At 32.7% G+C, this 25,873-nt stretch overlaps 1 protein-coding gene and 3 long non-coding RNA genes across 5 annotated transcripts; all 4 read left to right on the top strand.

The window, feature by feature from the left end:
* The first annotated feature begins 3,012 nt into the window (after positions 1-3,012).
* Positions 3,013-5,025, top strand: LOC146935676 (uncharacterized). The gene is made up of 2 exons (XR_015030321.1): positions 3,013-3,411; positions 4,679-5,025. It is a non-coding gene; the product is annotated as an uncharacterized LOC146935676 (long non-coding RNA).
* A 1,845-nt stretch (positions 5,026-6,870) lies between these two features.
* LOC146935675 (tetratricopeptide repeat (TPR)-containing protein) lies at positions 6,871-10,039 on the top strand. 2 transcript variants are annotated; one of them, XM_085750794.1, is made up of 5 exons: positions 6,871-7,482; positions 7,674-7,723; positions 7,809-7,896; positions 8,990-9,106; positions 9,707-10,039. In XM_085750794.1, exons 1-5 carry the CDS (start codon positions 7,045-7,047, stop codon positions 9,758-9,760), a joined length of 747 nt encoding a protein of 248 aa, XP_085606920.1. In that variant the 5' UTR covers positions 6,871-7,044; the 3' UTR covers positions 9,761-10,039. The 2 variants fall into 2 exon arrangements, with proteins under 2 accessions (XP_085606920.1, XP_085606921.1); XM_085750795.1 differs by having other exon boundaries at positions 6,874-7,482; positions 9,710-10,039.
* Positions 10,040-20,946: 10,907 nt separating this feature from the next.
* LOC146935674 (uncharacterized) lies at positions 20,947-22,257 on the top strand. The gene is made up of 2 exons (XR_015030318.1): positions 20,947-21,555; positions 22,032-22,257. It is a non-coding gene; the product is annotated as an uncharacterized LOC146935674 (long non-coding RNA).
* A 654-nt stretch (positions 22,258-22,911) lies between these two features.
* On the top strand, positions 22,912-23,747 carry LOC146935673 (uncharacterized). Its single transcript, XR_015030319.1, has 2 exons — positions 22,912-23,168; positions 23,306-23,747. It is a non-coding gene; the product is annotated as an uncharacterized LOC146935673 (long non-coding RNA).
* Positions 23,748-25,873: the final 2,126 nt, after the last annotated feature.

Here is a 25,873-nt window from a genome sequence, read left to right as displayed (position 1 = left end):
TAGAAGAAAAGAGAAGAAGAGAATGTGAGATGAAATGATAATTTGTGAAGGATTGATGAGTGTTTACATGAGAGAATTTGTGAAGTATGGTGTATAGAGTGTGACTGTCCATTAATTAAGGTAAAAAAAAAAATGGTCAAACTGGCCTGACCAGTCAAGGGTCCCAAAGAAAAATGTGTTCCGTGTGTCAGTTTTGCTGAGAATGCAACCGTCCACACTTTGGACTGGTTCAAATTATATAACCCAAAACAATCTTAGAAATGTTCGGATAATATAATCCGAACTTGTTCAAGACTTTGTTAAAACTCGTGCCATAAAGACAGTTACCAAATAAATCTTTTTTTGTCATATGAGCGTTTATAAGCTAAAACTTTAAACTAGTTTATGGGTCTTGTCAAACATACCCTTGGGAGATGGCATTTAGCTTGGACCTTTGTAGTTTTGGTCTAAGATGGACCAATTTCTTTTTCACCTTTAGATTAAATCATCTACCAATTCTTATCATGGTCTATCCACACCAAATATAACCTATCAATTTTATCTCTCTCATTGCAAGCTCCCTCTTTCCGACGATCCTTTCTCTTTAAATGGGTTTAAGAGCTTAATACTAATAATCACAGAGCTTTGAAGCAAACATAAAGAGTCTCCATTCTCAATCCCAACTCCAAAGAAACCAAAGCCAAAATTTTATCATATTCCATTTTTTTCCAACCTCCCAATCCCTGCTACAGCTTCTCCATATCATAGAAACACGATTTAATGGCTGAAGCAAGTTTCATCGTTTTGTTTTTTTACAATGAGAAAATCCAAAATTCAAAGTAACCCTACCATTACCAAACATGTGCCAAAAAGATAACAAAAATCCATAGAAAAAAGAGATACAACCCTCTACAGCATGCAGCACAACCTTGAGTTTGTCACTTGGGTTGTGAGTATTGTGTTATAAATCTGGACACCATACTTACATATAACATCCCATGTATAATTAAAATTTCAAAATATTTGAGTTTTTTAAAATTATTTTATCAAATCTTGTTCATTATTTGATTAATTAATGTAAGACTTTTAAAATCTTAGTAAGAGGTATTAGGATTGTAAGAATTTTGAAATCCAACAAGTTTATTAAGACATTGCTTGTCTGAGTGAGGAAGTCTGGAAGTATAAAAGATACAGGAGTGATAGAGAAGATGGGTTAGATTTAGTGTTTTGTCCATGATAAAATTCAGTGGGTTCATATAATCTAACCGTTAATAAAATTGGTCCATCATGGACCATTATTCTCATGGGTTCATTTTATACGGAACCCCCTTGGGATAGTACAAATTATTTTTTTGTTAGAAAAAAGAAAAGACTTGTCATTTGTGTTTTCAATACAAACATATATTTGTTGATAGTTTGATAGAACTACTAAAGCACGAGTACTTGTCAAATGATGAAGTACCCGTACGAGGTACGCACCCCGTACTAGGTACGCGTATGATACTCATGGTACTCCATTTTTGTTCATTATTGTATTGTGAGTGAAATTTGTGGTTTTTTCTTATACATTAATATACTAATATAATATTATTTGTGTATTGAGTTTTTTTTGTTGTTATAACAAACTTTAAATTTTAACTTTTAAACTTATATTGTGATTTTTTGTTGTAAATTGAAGAATTTAACTCTTTCAGGTTATATTCTATAACAAAACTTATGATTTTATAGACGTACAATACATATTCCCTACTTTTTCTAAAATTATCGTATTCTCGTATAGGTACGTGTATCATACCGGATACCATACCCGTACCTATGCCTATGCAACATAGGAACTAGACTATTAATTATTTATCAATACTCCTTCCTTCTTCATGTAGCAAGACAACATCACTCATTCCTTCTTCAAGGTTCAAGTAATAATAAACACCATAATTTCCTCCTCTTGGTTTTTCTTTCCCTCTTGGCTTGTATTTATGGATACAAGGAGACTTCTATACCATACCATGATTTGTTGATAAAACAGAGGATAATCGTCACTTAATCCTTCTCCTCTTGCGTTTTCATCGGTCATATTATAATACAGATCTGAAGTTTTGTATACTTGAACTATCTCTCTCTCTCTCTCTCTCTCTCTCTCTCTCTCTCTCTCTCTCTCTCTCTCTATAAATGTGCTTTGGTTTGCTATTCAAGACTTGATCCGGACCCGCCAGACATCCACCCCTAGGTGCATGTCCTTTAAAAAAAGTATTCAAATTAAGGTGAAGACTTACTTTATGCAAATTTTTATAAAATATTGTACATCTTCCCTAATTGTTATTATAAAATTCAATTTCTTTTTCAGGAATGATATATGAACAACCTTCAGGTTGTACACACCGTCTTTTGATACGGTAAAGTAGTATAAATTGATTTTTTTTTATTCATTTTATGCTATCTCGAAATCTGTGCCAGCTTGAATTGTCTTGAGAATGATACGGTGTGGCTAAAAGTTGTTGGTTTTTGGTTATTAATATAACACAGCTCTTTCTTTTTAGTTTGTCTATGAGTATCGGCTCAACCGAAGATGTTGAAATTTTTAGACCAAAAATTGTGAATGAGGTTTGAACCTCATCTCTTTCACATGTGTGTATCAGTTTTTAATAGTTATCGTTGTTTCGACGATCTAAAAAAAATTCAATTATTTTACCAAAAATAATAACCAGAGACAGTCAACTTTAAAGGGCAACCCGGTGCACTGAAGCTCCCACATACGCAGAGTCCAGGAAGGGGTCCCACCATTTGGTGTATTGTACGCAGCCCTACCCTATTTTTACACAAGAGGCTGTTTCCAGAACTTGAACCCGCGACCTTACAGTCACATGACAACAACTTTACTAGTTGCGCCAAGGTCCCTCAGACAGTTAACTTTGTAAAAAGATTTTAAATAGTTATCTATAACAATGTTATGTCATCTAGCTCCACATGAATGTTTTCTTTAAGATCATTAGTTTATAACCATCCAAAAAGATTAACAACGTAACTTGGTGCTCATTTACCCTTCATTAATTATGTGTAATTTTTTTTGAAGGTATCAATCGTACTTAATCATAAACAATCCGTACTCTTGAATATTCAATTCCATATATGTCTACCTTTATACTGTTTTAAATGTTGATATCATAAAGCAAACCTCTGGTTCATATCTTTCCCTTTCTTAAGATATTTATGTATTTTCATCCACTTCTTCTCATTCACTTCATGAATACATGTACAATATCTTAGAGACTTAGAGACCTAGCTTCTATAATATATTTGTTGTAAGATATATGGATTCATTTAAGAAGGTTATATTGAATCTGGCTATGCTGTTTGTGATTTTCTTGTCAATGCAAGTCGCAGCAACAGCAAGGGTACCATCGTGGAAAATTGAGCCTCATCAAGAAGAAGCATGTAAGTTAACTTGACATCTCTGTTTGTGATTATAGTTGGATACACATAACTTTCAAACTTATAGTTGGATACACATAACTTTCAAACATACATTCAAAACCTATCTCTTATTTGGCACATGACCAATACTTCAGATCTACATCTGTCTTTATTTCTTGTTCTTTGAATGTGATTAGGTGTTTGTATGTCTCCAAATGTGATACCTTTTTTCTATTCGATGAAAATGATTATAATAAATTTGATTACATCTTAGAATTGGAAATTTATGTTTTGTGCCATTTTTTTTCTTCCATGTATATATCTATGAAAATGCAATCTTTCCCCAGAGAATTTGGCTAATTCATTTTTTAAAATTAAACTTATTATTATTTTTATTTTTTTATAAACAAAATAAATATTATTAGGTAGGAGTACACAGGGGTGGGCCCAATGATGGGCTATTGTGGCTAAAGCCACACATCATTCCCCAAAGTTTTTAAAATATAAAACACATGTCTATATCAAAACACTTTTCTTGCGTGCAAAATATATAAATGCAATACATTTATTATATTTTATAAGTTTTTGAAGTTGGCTTTGCGCTTGCCGGTTGCAACTACACGTGTTAGTCGTGTTTTTTCAGCTACGAAAGTTGTGAAGAGTCAACTATGTAATAAAGTAAGTGATTAGTGGCTGAATGACCGTCTTGTAACGTAGTACTCCCTCCGTCCCATATTACTTGACCTATTTAGAATATTTGCACTATTCATGTACCATGCTTTGACTCTATTTTTCTACTAATATATAAAAACAAAATATAGCATATAAGATGTTGTTAGATTCGTCTCGATTAATATTTTCAAAATATCCAATTTTCGTAATTTTTTCTACTAGATTATTAAAGAAATTTAAGTTTAAAATTGTGCATTGACATACGTGACAGAGTCAACTAGGTCAAGTAATATGGGACGGAGGGAGTATATAAAAATAGATGTTATTTTAACAGTTTACAATGATGTTATCTTAACTCATTTTCAACGAATTGATTTCATCAAATTATTGTTTCTTTGAAATTTTAGTCAAACATATACCAAATTTCTAAATCCGTCTATGGAAATACACACTTTGATTCGAGAATGAATTGCTCGACTTTTATTCTGTTATTTTTTTTAATAAAAAAACACTAAATTCGTTATTTATTTTATTTTTTTCATTAAAAATATACATGATTTTCTAATTATTTCTCCATCATTATTGTTGCTGCCATGTTTGATTGGGAATCTCAAAGATGGACGGCTACTATATATTGTTGATGATCGTCCACGCAGCCACAACTATATTGTTGTTCCTCCTCCTCCTCCTCCCCCGTATTAATATCTTGATGATCGAGAGCACCAGAATTATAACGATAGCAAAAAGCATACGACAACAAATAAAAAGGAAAGCCAAAGAAATATTCAAGCAAAACTTGTGAATTTACATATTCATAATGTTTAATACGCTTGAAATGTGGTAATTGGTAAATATAAATCTGTGTAAGTTTGTTTTCTTTAAATTCTAAGTTTTTTTTACTTTGGATTGACCACCATTTTTTAACTATATAAATTTGTGTATTAATCTTTACCCTCTGGATGATTACTTCTTTTTCAACACATTCAGATATATAATAGAAAAGACGGTAGAAAATAGGCTTATGCGATTTTGACATAGAGAAGATTTGTAGATGTTGTAGTAAGAAAAATAGATCAGATGAAGGTAGGTCATATCTAAAAAGACAGAGGAAGACCTAAACAAATTTATAAGAGAAATTATTTTGAAAGATTTATCGATTAATGAGTTGGATCAAAATATGATTTATAATATAACATTATGACGTAACTTGATCCATGTAGTCGACTCCACTTAATGCTATAAGACTTGGTTGTTGTTGTGGTATTTTAGCAATTAATTGTATGACATTATCAAGCCTACTAACATTTTGAATTTAAATGTGATTTTTTTAAGCATATAGACGTAATAATAATAATAATAATAATAATAATAATAATAATAATAATAATAATAACAACAACAGCAGCAATAATAATAATAATAATTTATTCAAATAATAATAATAATAATAATAATAATAATAATAATAATAATAATAATAATAATAATAATAAAATCACACGCACAAGAGAGGAGTGATTCCGACTACTTCTCAATCTTGTGTGGGAGGGTGTGGTAATCTAGAGAATGCGGCTCATCTCTTTCTTCACTGATACTTTTTCTGTCAAATTGGACAGTTGTTTCTGATTGGTTAGGCTTCATCATGGTTATCTCGTTTCGTATTTCAGATCACTTACCTCAGTTTAATTTATTTCAGATCTCTAAACGCAAACACAACATTCTTCGTTTAATCTAGTTTTCTACAATTTGGGTGTTATGAAAAGAAAGAAATGCAAAAATTTTCAAGCATAAAAATGATAATTTCCACCACTTGCTCGACAACATAAAAGCGCAATCATTTGGCTGATTGAAAGCAAAATACAACAATCTTGCTTTTGATTACTACATGTGGTGCCTAAATGCGTTTAATTTCTTGTAAAGGTTCTCTTTTCTTTCTGTTTGGTGTATAATAACTATTCGTGATGTAACATTACTTTTCACTTTGCTTTTCTCTAGCACTTCTTGTGTGGGGTAAGTAAAGAAAGTTGTTCAGTATAATTCCATTTTAACTTCTTTAAAAAAAAATCACACACACAAACATATGGTCGAGGTTCGAACTCAGGTGATCACGATTGACGAATGAAGTTATTTCTTTTTGAGTTTTTACACTTATTTACCAAAAAATTATTCATAATTTTGAATAAATATTAGCCTTCGGATGGGGCACTCCGTGTCCGTTTGTCTGCTATTTTTATTGCGATAATGTGTATAAATTACGACAATAATGTTTTATAAAAATTTTGATTAAAATTACTGGTATATATAATATGTATTTTGCACTTTCATTTCATATTTGTAACAAACCATACTTATTTTTTCAATGATACCAACAATATAAAAGATATAATATAATTTTTTATTTTTTTGAACGACATCATAAAATAACATTCTTATAATCAAATTTGTTTGAGAGTATAATTGGAAGTGAAAAAGTCGGCCCAAATCCATGTTTCTATATATTGTATAGATTAGAAGAATAAACATAATTGAAACCCTTATTTATACTATATATAAAGAAAAAGTCATGCTAACTTGTGTTCTAAAAGTACAAGTCAATGAGCTTAAAATAGACTAAAAAAATTAAGTTTTATATTACAAAAAATAACTTTTTAAACTTTTAAGATGTTAAAAAAATGTTAAAAAATAAGTTTTATATTTAAAAAATAACTTTAGAAAAATAGGTATTGATTGAAATAAGAGAGAGAAAGAAGAAATAAAAAAGAGAAAAATGTTGATTATTTTTTAAAAATACTAAAATACCCCTGACTTTTTAAATCCCCAATCACATTTAAAAAAAAAACAAAAAAAATTCATCAATCCACACTGTTTACACTCCCACGGAAACCGCGTCCACGCCAATTCAATCCTTAATTATCCATTCCCTTCTCCACCCTCCACCTCCACCTCCACCTACAGATATGTATATATGTTAATTAAAAATCAATGGACCACAGTCTCTTTGTAAGCTTCCATGTGGCGACGGCCCCATCACCGAAACGAAGCTGGCTTCCTTCCTGCACCACCAAAGCACAGCAGCAGCAGCAACAGCAGCAGCCCAAAGAAATACGGGTGTGCACCAACCGTGCCTGCCGCAAACAAGGCTCCTTTCAAACTCTAGAAACCCTCTCTGGCATCGCTCCTCCAAACGTCACTGTAAAGTCGTCCGGTTGCTTGGGTAAGTGCGGTGCTGGTCCCAACCTGGTGGTCCTTCCTGATTACCTCATCATCCGCTATTGCGGGACGGCTGCTCGGTGTTTGGAGACCATGGTAAGTCTGTTTGGTGGAGGAGATAATAGTTTGGATGCTCTTGCTTTGAGGAAGAAGGCTGATGTTGAGTTAGAGAAGAAAAATTTCGCTGAGGCCGAGCTTTTGCTCTCGCAGGTATATACTTGTAACCTGCACTAACACACGTATAATTACACTGAATTATGTAATTTTCTCAAATTATTAGGTGTGTAGGCGTGTCAGTGTCCGTGTCTGTGCTTCATAGCGCGTAACAAAGACCAGACCACTGATTCTGTGTGTGCGCGCCAGCCATGCTTCAACTAACATGATTGATTGATGCATTGCAGGCTATAGATTTAAAACCATTTGGAGGTATACATGTCACATTTAAATGCAGGTACGGTTTGCCCGAATCAAAATTATTATATGTATATTGGTGTGTGCTTGCTCGTTTTTCCAATTGTTCTTATTTCGATATTCAGGTCATCAGTAAGGCTGGAATTGGGAAACTACTTGGGTGCCCTCGAAGATGCTAAGGAGGCTTTGATATTAGCTCCCAAGTATTCAGAGGTGACCCAAATTTTCATATTCTTTTCTACACAACGACCATAGATTAATATCCTATTATCCTTGCTAAAATCTACTAGTAACTCATTCATTCTCAATTTAAAAACCTTGCCACTTATAGCCTAGTGTCTAGAAATTCCGTGATTCAAACTCTAGTCATTGCATATATAATGCAATGTCCTTAACAATTTAGCTAAGCTCGCGAGGATAAAAAACCTTGTCACTTTATCAATTACAAATGCTAAAATTACTCAATTTGTAATAACAAGTTAAATGGTTGAGAATTCCCAATGTAACAAGTGTTTTGAAAATGCAATGTTGTGTATATTTTTTTTTTTATCCTTTTGAGGTTCACATTTCCATATAAGTATAAAGTATTTGAAGCATGGTTATCAAACCGAGATTCAAATCGTGATTGGAAAGACCTATTTTCCGAATGCTAAATCAATTCTTATGATGAATAGTAAGATACTTATCAATAAAAATATGACATTTTTAAGTTAAAATAAGTTACATAACAAAATTATAAGCCGAGATATTGGATACAAACCTCAAAATAACTCAAGATTCAAATCATAAATCAAATGACAAAAGAAAAGTTGTTGACTATACAAAGTTGACAAAAAGAGTGGCTACGAAGTTTAGGTAGTGAATTATTAGAATGACTCGTGATTCAATACAGTGAATCATGATGTATGATAAGATTCATGTCCAAAATAGATGCATGCTTGGAATTAATAATGATTGGGTTCAATTTTGTAATGAATCAACATACGATCCACATGTATCGGAAGATACTAATAACCATGTTCTGAATGCTAACTCAACCTACCATGCGTGTTTCTCATATTTTGGTAGTTAGTGAATGTCATACTTTCTGATTGTTGCCAAAATCCATGGCTGCAATGTCACAACAAGAGATTTTGGTCTCAATGTTGCTCGATTTAATTTGCCTACCGACCATCAATGTGGCTATGATCATTTTTCACATGTAATTGTTGTGCCTACGTTTAAACAAACATCAATTAAACGACAAATAAATTAATAATGATTTACGGATTTTCATCACTCTAATATTTCTTTATTCACTTTGCAGGCTTATATCTGTCAAGGTGATGCCCATTTGGCATTGAACAAATTCGATTTGGCAGAGCAGGCATATTTAGCATGTTTAGATATAGATCCTTCGATCCGTCAGTCTAAATCATTCAAGGTAGCATTGAATCTTTGACTTGAGCTATTCTGAACATATGTATTTCTTTAACATTACCTACATTTTTTCGAAGGAAGATGCGGAAAAACTGATTGTATTTCCCATAGATTTTTGAGATCTATGTCAAGCATTGATCTCAAAATAGAAGAAATTGTATAATGATATCAAACAATATTGTCAATATAGCTGTGTAGTAGTACAGTTTAGTGTAGCGGCTGTTGTGACAGCTACAGTTCATAATGCAATAAAAAAATTCCCAAAAAGCTCTTGAGATTTAAATGTTTAGGTTATTTGATCGAGGTATTTTAGGAATTTTGCAATTATCCTCTCTCTTGCTTTGCCTCACTCATGCTGTCATATTTCACCCTCTCATTGATCAGTTACAACTATTTGTTTGAGTTTTCTGTTTTGTTTCACTTGTAGAGTCTTTATGTAAATAGTTTTAGTGTCTTTTGTTTCAATTGTTATATACTGGTTAAAACTCTTATTTTTTGATGAATTAATCGGAAAGTCATCATATCTTTTACTGTTTTGCACGTGTACAAATTTGAAGGGGAAATTCTATTGGAGTAATAATTTTTCTCCTCATCCATGTTTAAGCAGGCTCGAATAACAAAGCTTCAGGAAAAACTTGCTTCTGTTAATACATCATAGGATTTGGCTTGGGAAGAAAAATGTCCATCCAGTGAATTCAATTTATAGTGATGGCCACATGAATGATTTTTTTTTATCTTAACAGGTGTGTATATGCCTTTTGGTTTTTGTATTTTATTATAAGGTAACTATTTTTTTTATCTCTAACTAGAAGAAACACGAGATACTAAGCGCCTGTCTCACCACTTTTTTATTATGCTTCATCGTAGGAGTATATATTTTATTGTAATTATTACATAATGATCATTTTAATTTAATTAGTTTGTTTCAATTTCATAATATCTATATTATCTAAACATTTAACCTTAAATTTGGAACAAAAATTGTGTTGTGAGAAGTCCTAGTTTGTTTCTAGCAAAGTCCTCTCTAAGGTTCCTATGAACAAAGTTAAATCAAGTGAACTCTTGAACAGTCAAACCCATATTTGCAAGTTTGTCGACACAATTATTTCCGTCTCTATAAATGTGACACAGAAATCCATAGAGCTGATCAAATGCAGACAGTTCTTCCATCTCTGCCTTAGCTGCCAAGGCAACACAGAAGGATTTGATTTAAAAGCTGCAACTACCAGTTTTGAGTCAATTTCCAACCATAATTTTCCCCAATTATTTTGGTAAGCAATTTCCATAGCAAAGATAGCTCCTATCAATTCAGCTTTGAGAGCATTTCCATTGTCAATGTTAACAACAAAGCTTCCTAAATGATCAGCATTCATGTTCCTGAATATACCCCCACAAGCTGCGAAACCATTAAAGCCTACAGCAGCTCCATCTGAATTGCCCTTTAGGATGGTGAATTGTTACATTGAAGGTCTCAGAATCACAAAGTCAGCTATAGCAGAAGATGAGACTGAGTTAAATTTTCAGATAAGTTAACTTGAGCCATGATTGAAGATATAGAAGATCTCCAATGTATTTTTGAAATGTTGAATCTGATTCGGTTTCTTGCAAACCAAATGGAATTTACAGTGTTAAGCACAGCTGACAGAACAATAGTTAGGGAGAATAACTCTTATTCAAGTCAGCCAATACATCGTCCAATGAAGAGATAGTTGAGGATGAATTCAAGACATTAGAGAGCCATCTCCAAATATTCTTTGCATAAGTGCAGTCAAAGATTAGATGTTGAGAGGTTTTTGATTGCTTAAAGCACAAATTACAGACAAAAGGCATATTTAGACTTCTAGTAGACAAAATCTCATCAGTTAGCACAACTTACAATGAAAAAACCTCCATAATAAAAGAGATTTAGATGGGGGGATAGATGAGTTCCATATAAAGCTTTCCCCATGTAGGATGATTTGCTGTTGGAGTTCTACGAAGCATGGATACGAACACTGGACACGACACGGACACTGACACGTTGACACCGTTAATAATTTAAGAAAATCATATAATTCAGTGTAATTATATGTGTTGGTGTCATGTCGGTATCGGACACAACACATGTCTGACACTGAGACACAGCTTATTCGAGGAGTGTCCGTGCTTCATAGTTGGAGTTTGAATTTCATAGGCAAGCTTCAAGGAAAGTTTTCCACTATCTGCACCTTTCCAAAATCTCTCATCAACTGTCACCTCTGCAGGGATATGAACTCTATTGACAAAGTTGAGGAGATTACGGAAAGCACTCTTCAAAGTTTGAGCCTTTGAGGGATATGCCACTAATTATTATGAATGAAAGTCTTTGGCAGGAGCTTTTAGGTGGGATTTCATCCAATCTGGTGGTATGTTGAGAAAATCAGAGATAGGGTTGGCCGCACCAATCATGAACTTATTGGAGTTTCCTTTTTGTTGGACAAATTTGTGCATAAAAGTTGTTAGTTTTTATTTTTTTTTTATTTTTTTAGGGGAATAAAAGTTGTTAGTTATTTTTGGAGTTTCCTTTTTATACAAGAACTTATCTAAAATTCAATATCTATGTTATTAAATTTTGTTGATTTGCTATTTTATGTATAATAAAATTTAAATTTTGAATTTTGGCTGTCATAATAGTATGATACGGATATACTATAATATATGAATTTTTAAGGTTGTTTGGTGCACATGATAAAAGACAACATGATAAGTGTAAATTAAGAATGGCAAAAAAAATAGGTCCCCATTGTTTCAATTTCATAATATCTATATTATTGAAACGTTTAAACTTAAATTTGCAACAAAAAATGTGTTGCAAGGACAAATTTGTACATATAAGTTGTTAGTTTTAATTTTTTAGGGGAATAAAAGTTTTTAGTTATTTTTGGAGATTCCTTTATATATGGACTAATCTAAATTTCAATACTTATGTTTTTAAATTTGTTGATTTGCTATTTTATTTATTATGAAAAAAAATTGAATTTTAGGTGTCCTAATAGTATTATATACGGATATATATTATTATATAAATTTATAGATTTCGTTGGTGTGCAGGATAAGAGACAAAATATAAGTGTGACTTAGGAATAGCAAAATAATCCGCACTTGTGGATATCCGTGGAAAAAATCTGCCACGAGTAGGGCTGGAAATGAGCTGAGTCGAAGTCAGCTCAAAACTCGACTCGAGTTCGATACGAACTTTTTTTTTAGCTCGAGTTCGGCTTGTTTAAAGTTCACGAGCAACTCGGTTCGACTCGTTTGCTCATTTTACATTTCAAAAGTTTTTTTTTTGGGAACCGGTTGTGAACCATATCAAATCTCGTCTGTCAAGTTGGAAGAGTAAGTACTTATCTTTTGGTGGTCGTCTGGTTCTCCTAAAGTCTGTCCTGACTTCGCTCCCTGTCTACGCTTTTTCCTTCTTCAAAGCTCCCTCAGGTATCATCTCCTCTATCAATTCTCTTTTTATTCGTTTTTTTTTTTTGGGGGGGGGGGGGGGGGGGGGGGGAAGTGAGGATAATAGGAAAATTTCGTGGATTGAATGGGACACTGTTTGATTGCATAAGGAGGTTGGTGGTTTGGGGGTAAGGAGACTTAGGGAGTTTAATTTAGCTTTGTTGGGGAAGTGGTGTTGGAAGCAGGTGACAGATAAAGAGGGGTTGTGGTTCCATCTTCTAGCCGCTAGATATGGTCTAGAGGGAGGGCGCGTGCAGCCAGGTGGTTGCGAGGGATTGGTGTGGTGGAGGGAGATAATAAATATCCGTGACGGTTTAGGGTCGGTATTGGGCAATTGGTATGCTGACAATGTCCGGCTAAAAGTTGGAAATGGATTAAATACTTTGTTTTGGTTGGATAGGTGGGTGGGTGATGTTCCTCTTCGAGTTCGTTATCGTCGTTTGTTTGATTTATATGATAATAAAGAGGTAATGGTGGCTCAAATGTTTGCTTTAGGGTGGGCCGAGGGAGGGGGGGAGTGGAGATGGCGAAGAAGGCTTTGGGTGTGGGAGGAGGAGTTAGTAGAGGAGTGTAGGACTTTACTACTGACTGTTTCATTGCAGGTTGAAAATTAAATGATGATGTCTGGACTTGGATTCTGGATCCCTTGATAGGTTACACAGTTAGAGGGGCTTATCAGGTTCTCACGGACGGCGCACGCCTCAACCTTGATTTGCCTTTGATTTCTGATGATCTTCTTTGGAGGAAGGACATCCCGCTTAAGGTCTTGATTTTTGCTTGGAGGCTTTTTCGAAATAGGTTGCCTACAAAGGTTAATTTATTTCGTCGGGGTATAATACAACATGAGGATCAACTGTGTGTCAGTGGGTGTGGTGAGCAGGAGACTAATGATCATTTATTCTTAAATTGCGGTGTTTTTGTGCAGCTTTGGCAATTGGTTCAGAATTGGTTACACGTTTATACAGCTTTGCCGTCAAACACAGAGGATCACTTCCTTCAGTTTGGCTCGGCTTCTGCTCATGCAAGATCGCGGTGCTCTTCAATGTTTATGATTTAGTTTGCAACTTCTTGGGTTATCTGGAAGGAAAGAAACAACAGAATATTCCGGGGCCAAGAGAACACAACTCTTAAGCTTTTGGAAAATATAAAACTTCTCTCCTTTTGGCGGCGTAAAGCAAATTGCGTTTATTTCCCTTATCAGTTTCATGATTGGTGCCAAAACCCATTATTATGCTTGGGTGGTACTTAATTATTTTTATTATGTTGTTTGAACTCTTGTTGTAACTTTGGTCTGTCCTCTCTGGCACTCTTTGTGCTGGTGGGATGGTCTCTTGGTGTTAATATATTCCATTTTGATTTCTCAAAAAAAAAAAGTTTTTTTTTTTTTTGAAAAGAGCAAAATATAATTATATTATAGTTATAATTATAATTATAATAAAACTATTGAGCATTTTGAACTACTGTAGCATTCTACTTTTACTACTGTAGCTCAATTCTTATACCGATGTATGTTTTACAATGTGATGCACCTCTTTATATATATGCTTTTCCTCTCTGATGTTTTCAATACTCTCCGATGTGGGACTTATTATTTAGTCCGCATATTTGTTTAAAAGCCTGCACAAGGTAATTAACTTGTTCTACAAAAACAAAAGGTAATTAGCTTGTTTTTACTCTCTCTATTACAATTCTTGTTAATCAAATTAGTAATAACTTATATAAAAAATAGTACATAATTATTAGAAGAAACTTGTAACAAATTACATATCATATAAAAATATACAAAATAGTTATATATTATTATTAAAGTTGGTTCATGAACCAAACGAGTCGAACCATACTTAGCTCAAGTTCAACTCGTTTATTTAACGACCCTCCTACTTTATTAAAAAACTACTTGAGACCGTCAATGTCACTAAAATGTTGATTGGTTTAGCCATTTTATGTATCGAGAACGATATGATAAAACATATTGATGTAGACACGATTATTAATGATTTTACATTTAAAAATTCTTGTAGAAATTGTATTGAATGATCATTTGGATATTAAATAAAAATTTCAATGTTATTTGTATGATGTTTGATGCTTTTTCCCCAAAAAAAAAAAAAATGATGTTTGATGTTTGTATTAGATTGTTTCTTAATGTAATAAAAGTTATTCTCTTCAAGCAAATTATTTTAACATTTTGGAAATTCAATTTTTTTTTAACTTATTAGTTAGGATCCGAATTATATGTTCGCCTTAGGCCACCAAAATCTTAGAAACAAATCTGCTCGATGACAAAATAACCAATTGTTTCAATGACTTAAACCTACCAGCTATTTATAGTTTAAACCATGTCAATAAGGCATGTCATTGATACTGATACATATTAAATCAAAAGATAATTTGTGAAAAAAATAAATGGATATGGTCGAAGCAAATTTTTTCAAGAAAAAGTCCTTTTAATTCAAATTTCTGAAACTTTCAATGACTACGATGTATTATTGCCGTATACTATATGAAGAATGAATTTTCCTATGAAAGCTGATGTGAATACAACGAGTATAATATACAGTTGAAATTTCTCAAGGGGACTTTTACTCGCTCTATTATATATGCATATGTCCTATTTTCCATTCAATCCTCAGACATTGCAGGAAAATCTATTGTTTAAAAACATATATCTTTTTAGCTTTCTATATTTTTTCTTTAAGATGGCTTACTTTAAGAAGCTTATATTGAATATGGCTTTACTGTTCGTGCTTCTTATATCAATTAAATTGGCAACAGCAAGGGTACCCCTTTGGATTTCTGAGCCTCATCTCAAATCACGTAAGTATCCTAGTATCTCTAAAACATTTTCATTTTAAAAAATGTTTTAACCTTTAAGATTGAACTATTTATACATATATTCCAGAAAGCCCTAAAATATGGGTTGTAAAAATTTACCTTTCATCAAGATTTTGTGAAGGGAGCTTCCTTTGCAATGAATGTTTTAGAAATTCATTGGGCCGAGACAGATTATCTTGGGTCAAGTTGGGATAATCCATTCAACTCCCTTTTAATTTTTTTTTTTTTTTGTGAATAAAATATCTTAGTTTTTGGTTTTTATTTTATTTTTTGATAAAATTAGTTATTGGTTATTTGTCATTTTTTTGCAGAAAGTTTTTGCTTATTTGTCATTTATTATTTTACTTGTTTTTATTTTTTATGGTGCAGTTTATTAATCTTTTTTTTTTGTTTTTTTAAATATAATAAAATAGAGAAAATTTAATTTTCGTTTTTTTTAATTTTCTATTTTTCTTTTTGGAAATAAGCTAATTAATCAAACCCGCCAATATGTGTGGATCAAATGAATCGATACTTGCTATATTATTGACTCACTAGGCAATAATCAATCTTGTGAACTACACATGGGTCCTGTAAATTGTAATATACTTATAGATACAAGAAAATGTGTCCCCCCCCCCCCCCCCCCCCAAAGAAAAAAAAAATTTGTTTGCAAATTATGGACTGTTTGTGTTAATTTTTGCTAATTGGACTGTTTATTGATATTGTTATTTTATTTTTGTGACCTGTAAGATGGACGCCTACTACGTGATGATGATCCAAGAGACCACCACTATTTTCATCATAATCCCTGAGGATCCAAAGCTCAATTATATGCTGGAAAATCATGTTGAAGACGAATAAGAAAGAGATCCTAATAGATTGAGGCAGTGCAGTTATGAGAAAGATTCTTGTTGTTGAAAAGCCAAAAAAATTATAAAATATTGGTTTCCTTTTTAATTTTTCTGGATATATTGACTCAATATTGGTTTCCCTTTTATTTATTTATAAGAATAATAATGGTGTCCTTCTTGTACCAAAAAAAAAATGACGGTGTCCTTCTGGAATTACGGTTTCATATGAACATCAATAGATTAAATTTCACTGTTGATCTCTAAATATTATTTTTATAGGAAATGTTAACTTCTGCCTTTAGGGCACATGTTAAGAATTCCACTAATAGAAATTATATATTGAAAATTGTGTTGATTTATTGCTCAAAATGTGTAATGTTAATTTTTTTAATAAATTCTTACCATTAATGAAATGACATTAATGCTTAACATGTGCGTTAAGGGCACAAGGTAGCATGACTCTATTTTTATATATCGAGTTTTTAATGATGTAACACAATACAAGTTCAAATATTAGCGATGATATGAAACTCTCTTAAATCAGATATTGCAAGTTTGTATTTCAAGTAAAAAGGTATGTTTGTATGGGGTGTTGGTTGGTTGTAGAGCTGTCAAATGGGCCGGCCCAGCCCGCCTTGGCCCGGTGGGTCAGCTCATATAAATGGGTCTGAGTGGGTCGGCCCATTTGATTCATGGGCTACTAAAATTGAGCCCAACCCAATTAGTAGTGGGCTATACTTTGTTTGATAATCTTGTGTACTACACCGAAGTTGTGAAACAAGGTGTTAGTTGGTGTGTTTGAAGGTAACTTTATCTTTGTGTTTGTGTTTAGGTCTTATAGGTCACAGGGGCTGTGACTGACCATTAGGATAGTGAGATGAGATCTCAGATCTAGGAGTTCCTAGGTTGAAGTTTATACGAATAAGTCCTAGGTCTTTAGTGTAAACGAGGATTTTGCTGAGAGCTATAGAATAAGGACTACACTATATTTTACTTTTTTTTCAAAAAAAAAGTGCAACGAACATATTTTTTTGGGAAAATTATACTCACCTCCCCTGAGGTTTATTAAAATGACACTGACACCCCTCTAGTTTTAAAACTTCCATTAATCTCCCTTAAATTCTCATATAATAGACAAACACATCCCTTGTTTGTTAACACTGTTAACTTTCTGTTAATTTCTTTAGAGAATTTTCCATCAATATTTAACTGAGGTTCTTCAATATTGTTTAACTTTGTTCCCTCTCCGGTGATCCTATTCATGCTCCTTCTTCTACCGAAAGCTACTTTTGATATTTTCCTTTATATTGTGGGAGCTTTTCACCTCGTAATATTTTTGTCAAATTTCCCACCGCTAGTTGTGGCAACCGGCGAAATTCCTGTAGCTGATTTTCTCCTGTTTATGAACTCTTTCCTTTTTGTTTTCTTTGTTTCCAAGTTCCAACTGTTCATTAAAAACAACTTTGTCCTTCAATGTAACGGAAGATGGATCAATGGTGGGGGTCGGGTGTTTTGTGGGGTGTGCTGTGTTGATGCAGTGGTAGCAGCCTGTGTGCTTCGGCTGAGCTTTTCTTCTGCTATGCAGTTTTTTCGGTGTTTGGCTTTCCTGCTGGAAGCACTTGTGCTTCTTCAGCTTTAGGGAGTTTTATTTTGTTTTTTTCCCACACTGTGTACAGAATTACATGGCCTGTGTTTTGTTTCTCCCTTGCCCGATCCTTCTTCCTTAAGAGGATTTGTTTGGCTTTAATATAATTTGGTTGTTCAAATAAAAAATAGAGAAATGATATTTGTACAACCATTTTGTGACAACTTTTGTACAACTTTCCCTCTCATACTCACATGACATTCTTATTATTTCTCTTACTTTTTCTCTCTCCATTGTTTTTGACCAATAAGAAGAGAGAAAAACAAGGTTGTCACCAAAGTTGTCATCAATTGGATGTACAAATATCACTACTCTAAAAAATATGTGTTAAAATTAACGGAAGATGGATGAATATGTGTGAAAATTAACGAAAAAGTAACGGTGTTAACATGTAAGGGATGTGTCTATCTATTTTATGAGAACTCAAGGGAGGTTAGTGTAGGTTTTAAAACTAGAGGGGGTGTTTGTGTCATTTTCATAATCCTTAGGAGAGGTGAATGCAATTTCCTCTATTTTTTTTGATATAAGCATATTACATAAATTATTATACATCAAATAGATCACATGTCTTCGTAAATTTAGTTAAATTATACATAAAACATCTATTAAATCAACATCCATAAAGATAAATAGCACAAAAGAATCGATGCAAAAGTAGAGTATTTATCATAACTCACAAAGTGAACATTGAAAACAACAAAATTCAATATTACATAATAAAATAATTCAGTCTTACCTAATAAAACTATTTTATAAACTATTTATTTTTTTAAAGGGCCGACCCACAAGCCCGGTGGCCCAGCCCAGGTCGGGCCATCTAAAATGCAGAGATAGGGTCGTTTTTTCATGCTTTTTTTACGGTCTGACCCACACTAAAATAGAGGGCCGAAGGACCAGCCCGGTGGACCAGGCCCATTTTGACAGCTCTAGTTGGTTGGATTCTCTTCGAGACAATGCAGAACCGCAATAAAGTTTTAAAGACATCGACCTAAACCACGATTCAATCCAAATTTTTTCTTTTTAAATGTTTAAAGCTACAAAAGCCTTACTATCATGTTCGTGTTCAAAATTGTATCAACGAGAAAAGAGCTAAGAAACAAAAAAAAGTGTGACCCCAAAAATATTAAAGGAAGTACATTCTATTTAGAGTAAATTACATTCCCTTTTTTTAAAGATACTTGAATTGCATTACATTTTTCTTTTACATTAAAATATACACTCCCCTCACCTTCTATGTAACACATATTAGAAAATATTTCACTCCCCTCTGCTGAAAGAAACTTGAATTACATTCATCACCCCTCTTATGTTAAAATCTACAATTTCCTCCCTTACTAAGTTTTTTTTTCTAGTAATTTATAAAATAAAAAATCGAATACACTACGAAGAAAAATAGTATTGTGGGTCCACTTTAATATAATAAAAAAATTAAATTAATATTTTTCTCTATTTTTTATTCACAATTTCATTAACATCTAGTTTTAAACCCTATTATCAATTATAAAATGTAAAACAACGCAAAATAAAATTAAAATGAGTGAAAAATTACTAAAGTCGATACAATATGATTATTTAAAAATAAATTTTATATTCTAATTTATAAAATTAATAACAAAATATTTAAATTTAATCATCATTGATATTTAAATTACAAAAGAAAATGATTTTTTTCCTTAAACAATGTTTTAAAATTCGTAGCTATGGTAAAAATATTTATTTATGTTAAAATAGATTAAATTGTAGTGCATATTTAATTGTTAAGGGAGAGAGTTGTAATTCAAGCATTTCATAAGGGAGAGGAGTATAAATTTTATTTTCAAGGGAGAGGAGTGTATATTTTAACTTAAGAGGGAAGTGTGGTGTGGTTCAAAATTCTTTTAAGAGTGGAGAATGTAATTTACTCTTCTATTTAATAAGACAATCCATAAATTCCACACACGACTCATAAATTAAATAGAGTCCTCCCTTGAATTGAGCCAACGATCAATTGTTTGTAAAACCTCACCTTCACAGTTGGAGAAGATATTCTACCATCCAAATTGATCATATGATTGAGTGCCAAATTAATGGCAATCTCTTCCACCCACTACAAGAATTTTGTCATTTACGGACGGAATTAAACTCTTAGTAATACCAAAAATCCCCGGCAGGAGACTAATAAAGCAAGGAACATTTGACAGAAGTTTCCTGGTGTAAGTAACTCCACTCCAAAATCCAAACCAACCAAAAATCTTATACAAAGTAAAAAAAAAGGAGAAATCACGCATGATAAACAAATGAATTTTTGATTTAAATAAAATAGGGTTAATTATGTTTCTAGTCCCTATAAAATAGCGACCTTGTAAGTTTAGTCCCTACTTAATTTTAATAGCATTTTTAGTCCCTATAAAAAAAAATTTACTTATAATTTTAGTCCCTGCTAAAACAAAGTTTGATTAATTATCCTTAAACTCTTAAATTTTTGAACGATTTTTTTGAGACAAGATTAGAACACTATGAAAGGTTCGTTTACTAAAATTTAGAATTTTCTGACATGAAATGGATTAAATATGAATTTTTTAAAACGACAAAAGTTAAAGATAAAAAGTAATAAAATCTGGATGTAGAAATCAAATTTTGCGATAATTTTTTGTGGACGAACTTTTAGTAATGTTCTAAACATGTCTGCAAAAAATTGTTCAAAAATTTAAGAGTTTAAGCATAAATAAAATAATCATAGATAGATTTGGTGAGGCAACTCTCTTTAATATTTATAAAATATCGTAAATGGGATTTACATGTTTCCCAATTGAATCAAATAGTCATAGATTGGTGGGGAAAATCGATCTCCCAATCGACATTTTAAATTTTTCATTAAAAAAAGAAAAGAAATGCATTGATCTGTTCACTTCTATGGATTATAGATAATAATTTAAATTGGTCAAATATCAGTATTAAATATTAATCCATCTTCTCATGTCATGTCATTTAGGTTATAAATTTCTAAACTTATAGTCATTGACAATGACTATGGTGTAATGCAGCCGGAAATTTCCTCTTTCTTTTTTTCTTTGGGATGAAATTTCCTCTTCCTTTTGTTTTTATATATAATGAAAGACATTTCCTTTGACAAATGCGTACCAAAATTTATTAATTGACGACTATAAACGTAAGAAATAATGGATTATGCTACTTCATACCTCTATCCTACCGACAACAAAAAAACTTTGTCCAACGAAAATTTAACTTTTTATTTTTTGATTGATGATATATTTTAGTTCTATTATTATTAATTATTAGGAGAATAGTACTCGTAGTCCCATGAGTTTAGCGTATGTGGTAGGAATATTGCATAATATATATAGGGGTAAGAGTTCGAACCTGTGTATCTTATTTGTTCATCTTAAAAAGATGAATCATGAATTTCAAACCACTAATCTACTTGAAAAATAAAGTAGTTTGAGCAAATCTCTCTGATCAAGACTTAAATACATTTCCATTTATTCCTCATTCACCTCACACACACGTAAATATATGTTGTAGATTCTCTTAAATTGGCAGGAAGACATATGGCTTATTTTAAGGTGGTTATATTGAACCTGGCTTTGCTGTTTGTGATTATTATCTTGTTAATGGAAGTGGCAACAACGGCAAGGGTACCACCGTGGAAAATTGAGCCTCATCACAAAACAAGTAAGTAATACTCTTTTTGGTCTTATAATAAGGAGAAGAAGCTTTGGTAATATTAACACATAGTTTGATCGACAAATAAGTAAAGCCTTCATAATTGTTTTAGTTAGTTTACGAACTCAGAAGCAAGTAATTATACCATCTTTTGAAAGATGGTTAACTTATATATGCATAGTTTAACAAAAATCTATCTAATCTACTTGTTGAATTTTTACATTTTTGTTTTATTCTTGTCATTCTTCTACATATCTAAGCAATTTTCGAAAGAGATTTTTACTGACTAATTATTTGAAATTAATCTCATTTTCTAACAAAGCTAGCAAGAATCAAGAACTGGTTATTCAAGTTTCGATTTGTGGTTTTTTTAGTAAAAAAAAGTCGAACTTCATTATTTATATATTTTTCCACTTGAAATTTATGTATGGTTAGTACTAATTCATTCACCATGTTGTTGCCATGTCTGTTTTGGAATCTCAAAGATGGACGCCTACTTTATATTGTTGATGATGTTCCACACGGCCACCACTACTCTCCTCCTCCTCCTCGTCCGTCTCCTCCTCCTCCTCATCCATGATGCTGATGAATCCAGAGCATCAGAATTATCACGATGGTGAAAAGAGCAAGTTGACAACGAATAAAAAAAGGGTGAAAAAGAAAGATGCAAACAAAACTTGTGTAATTGCATATTCACATGCTTTAATAATTGGATTTTTCTATCATGTGCAAATTTGCACATGTTAAGAAATTTAAAATGGTAAGTTTGTTTTGGAACTTGTGTATTCTATATTAAATAGACAACTTTTTAATAATAATTGGTGTTTTTCAATGAAAAGTTATTGCATTTAGTTTTCTTAACATGTGCAATATTGCACATGTTAGACAAACCCTTAATAATTAATAAACCTATGAGTTGTATCCAAATATTATGAGTACACTACTAATTTATGAGTTCTACATATATGGGCAATTTATGGGTTCAAATATTATGATGTATCCAAATATCTTTCAACAAAATATTATTTATTTTAAATTCCCTTTTTATTATTACAATAAGGGTTAATATTCCTACAAAATTACCAACATTCATTTTTCGTTCTGTGGCGCTCTGTCCCATAAATAAACGCACTACATTTTCAATCACAAAATTGATACTACACAATGCCTATTATATGCCTTTAGTTAGGCAACATACGTCCTCGTAAACTTAGCTCAGTTGATATGGAAAGGTTTGAGGTTCAAACACCGACCAAAAAAAAAAAGTTAGGCAACATACATACTAAAAGACAAATGTGAATCTTATCAATTAAGCAAACTATAACTTATCTATAAGCTAAAAAAAGCAAACGGTAGTCTTGGAAAAGGAAAAGAGACGGTGCCTACTACTTTTTAAGGTTCAATAATAATCTTTCTTAGTGACCAAGTATAGTGTTCAAGTTGTTTCACAAGTCTTCTAGTAATCTTGATTTGTTTCTCCAATATAAGATATATTATGGCTTCTTTTAAAAGTGTTATGTTAAACCTGGCTTTTCTGTTTATGATTCTATTGTCCATGAAAGTAGAAGCAACGGCAAGGGTACCATCATGGAAAATTAAGCCTCTTCCTCACAAAGAAGCATGTAAGTTATAACTTTTTGTAGGAGAAGCATTTAAGTAACTTCACATGTCTATAGAATTATTTTTCCATTAAAATTGTGCATGGTTAACTAATTCATTCCCTTCATCTTGTTGCCATGTTTGTTTGGGAATCTCAAAGATGGACGCCTACTTCATTCTGTTGGTGTTAATGATGGACCACGCTCCCATAACTATGCTGTGCCTCCTCCTCCTGCACCAATCAGTTGATTCTTCAGAGCACCAGAATCATAAGAATGGCAAACAAGTATGTTGGCAAAGAATAAACATGGGAGCAAAACAAAGATCCTAGCAAAACTTGTTTAATAATTTTAGAAAATGTCTCCAACCACTATATATAATTTTAGAAAATGTTAGGACAATTTGTTCTTTATGGGTCAGTATATAATACAAGCCAAATCATATATCATGTACTGAATTGTTTTTCAAAAAATTATTTAGTAACCAAATTAATATCTAGTAGGATTTCATCTCTGTAGTTGTTAAAAGACCAAAGAATGGTTGGATTAACATTTCCTATGAACCTCTTCATTTACAATTAAAAAAAAGAACGTAAAAAACCATTGAGATTTGGCTGTCAATGTTAATGGGGGTGAAGATTAATGTTAACATAAATGAGGTGGGTGGAAGACGAAGGTCGTGTAACTGTGGGGGAAGATGAACATTTCATGAAAATTGATTGAATAGGGTGAGACACATGTGAAGCTTTTAATCTGGTCCATTCATTTTTTATCTAAAGGCTTATAAATGTTCTCACCATTCTCACATAAATTACTCATTCTCACTAGATATGTCCTCTATATATATATATATATATATATATATATATATATATATATATATATATATATATATATATAATTACGTGCTGCAGTAAAAGAAGTGTGAGTAAGTTCAATTATGTGCTACAGTGTGAAATGACAAACTGGAAAAAAAAAAAACATAAGGAATAGTAACGTATCTTAAAAGAAAACATAAGATAGTAACATAAATAAAAAAAACAATAAAGGTAAGGGTGTTTTGGACTTTTCAAACAAAATGTTGTTGTTCCTCAACCTTTCTCTCCATATTGGCATGGAAAGGTTTTTAGGGTGGGTCCCATTAGATTCTTTCTTTCCTTTGCCTTGTTATAGGGTTCCAAACTATAGAAAATGTTTATTTCCATCAACGTTCTCTCCTCACCACTATCCTTCCTTAGAAACAAACACACCCTAATTCTTCCACCATTTCGTTGCCATAGAAAAGAATAGAGATAAATATCTTGGTATCGTAGCACAGAGAGAATAATAAACTCATCTTCATATTAAATCTAGAGTGAAAAGTGTACAAAGGTTTTTCTAATAATCAGTAACAGTACCAAGTGACACACACACACACACACACACACACACACACACACACACACACACACACACACACACACACACACTAATCTATGTACTAACTAGGGTACTAACTAGAACTAATCAATCAACTAACAATGGTTAGTGTAAGTAAATAACTATAACCAGTTAAGTTAAGTAACACCCTCCCTCAAGTTTGGGCTATGTAAATTACAAAGGCCTAGCTTGGAAATAAAAGAAGTGAAGGACGTGACATGAAGAGGCTTAGTGTAGACATTATTCAGCTGAGAGGAGGAAGGCACATGTAGTAAATGAATGATTCCTTTTTGGATCTTCTCACGGATAACATGACAATCAATTTCGATGTGCTTCGATCGTTCATGAAAGGTCGGATTGTGGGCAAGGTAGATAGCATATTTGTTGTCACAGTAAACTGCAGAAGGCGTATTGAGAGGATTATGAAGATTATCAAGTAAACAGTGAAGACATTGAATTTCACAAGTAAGACTAGCTAAGGCTCAATACTCAGCCTTGGAAGAGGAGCGAGATATGGTATTTTTCTTCTTGGACTTCTAGGAAATTAGAGAAGGGCCCAAAAAAGACACAATATCCAGTAACTGACTTGCGAGAATCCAAGCAGCATGCCTATTCTGAGTCGGCAAAACCAGATAAAGACAATGAATTGAAGGCAGGAAAGAATAACCCCTGAGCTGGGGAATATTTGAGATACTTTATTATTCTTATGACATCTTGAAAATGAGATTCAAGAGGCTTATCAACAAATTGACTAAGTTGTTGTAAAGGGAATGCAATGTCTGTCCTTGTAGTGGTTAGGTACAATAGCCTACCAACAAGCCTTCTATAAGCAGAATGATTAGGGTAAGATTGGCTACCTTTACTGCTTAATTCACTACAAGAAATCTTGCGTTTTGCCAGGGAATAATGCCAGGAGCATCAGCTCCTGGCAAATTTGCCAGGAGTAATGCCAGGGAAACCCCTGGCAAATTGCAATTACAAAATGGACCATAAGCCAGGAGCAAACCCCTGGCAAAGTGCAGTAACCCCTGTCAAATTTTGGGCGGGAAAATTTAATTCAAATTTGAGCCCCTAAAATCAAGGGAATCTCTGCATTATGCAGAAGATTTGACAAAATTCTGAAAAGCTGATATGCCAGGGGCTCAACCCCTGGCAAAATGCACAATTTTGTGGCAAATTACTGACACCTTTTTTTTTAGGCCTGCGGCTACTCAATTGTGTTGGAGACCGAGCCTTGCCAGGGGTTGCTCCTGGCTGGGCTCCTGGCAAATTGCAAATCTATAATTTCTACAAAAACAACACCGTTCCAT

Source organism: Medicago sativa, chromosome 3 (assembly GCF_051527215.1).
Source record: "Medicago sativa cultivar Bolivia chromosome 3, Bolivia_mono, whole genome shotgun sequence".
NCBI lineage: Eukaryota > Viridiplantae > Streptophyta > Magnoliopsida > Fabales > Fabaceae > Medicago > Medicago sativa.
The sequence above is the reverse complement of the archived record's forward strand: the minus strand, read 5'-3'. Positions and strand labels throughout refer to the sequence as shown.

Excerpts from the sequence above, each read along its gene's own strand:
- LOC146935675 (XM_085750794.1), top strand. The coding sequence starts at position 7,045 with ATGGACCACAGTCTCTTTGTAAGCTTCCATGTGGCGACGGCCCCATCA. Across the intron at positions 7,724-7,808 it reads CATGTCACATTTAAATGCAG|GTCATCAGTAAGGCTGGAAT; the intron begins GTACGGTTTGCC and ends TTCGATATTCAG. Across the intron at positions 9,107-9,706 it reads GTCAGTCTAAATCATTCAAG|CAGGCTCGAATAACAAAGCT; the intron begins GTAGCATTGAAT and ends TCCATGTTTAAG.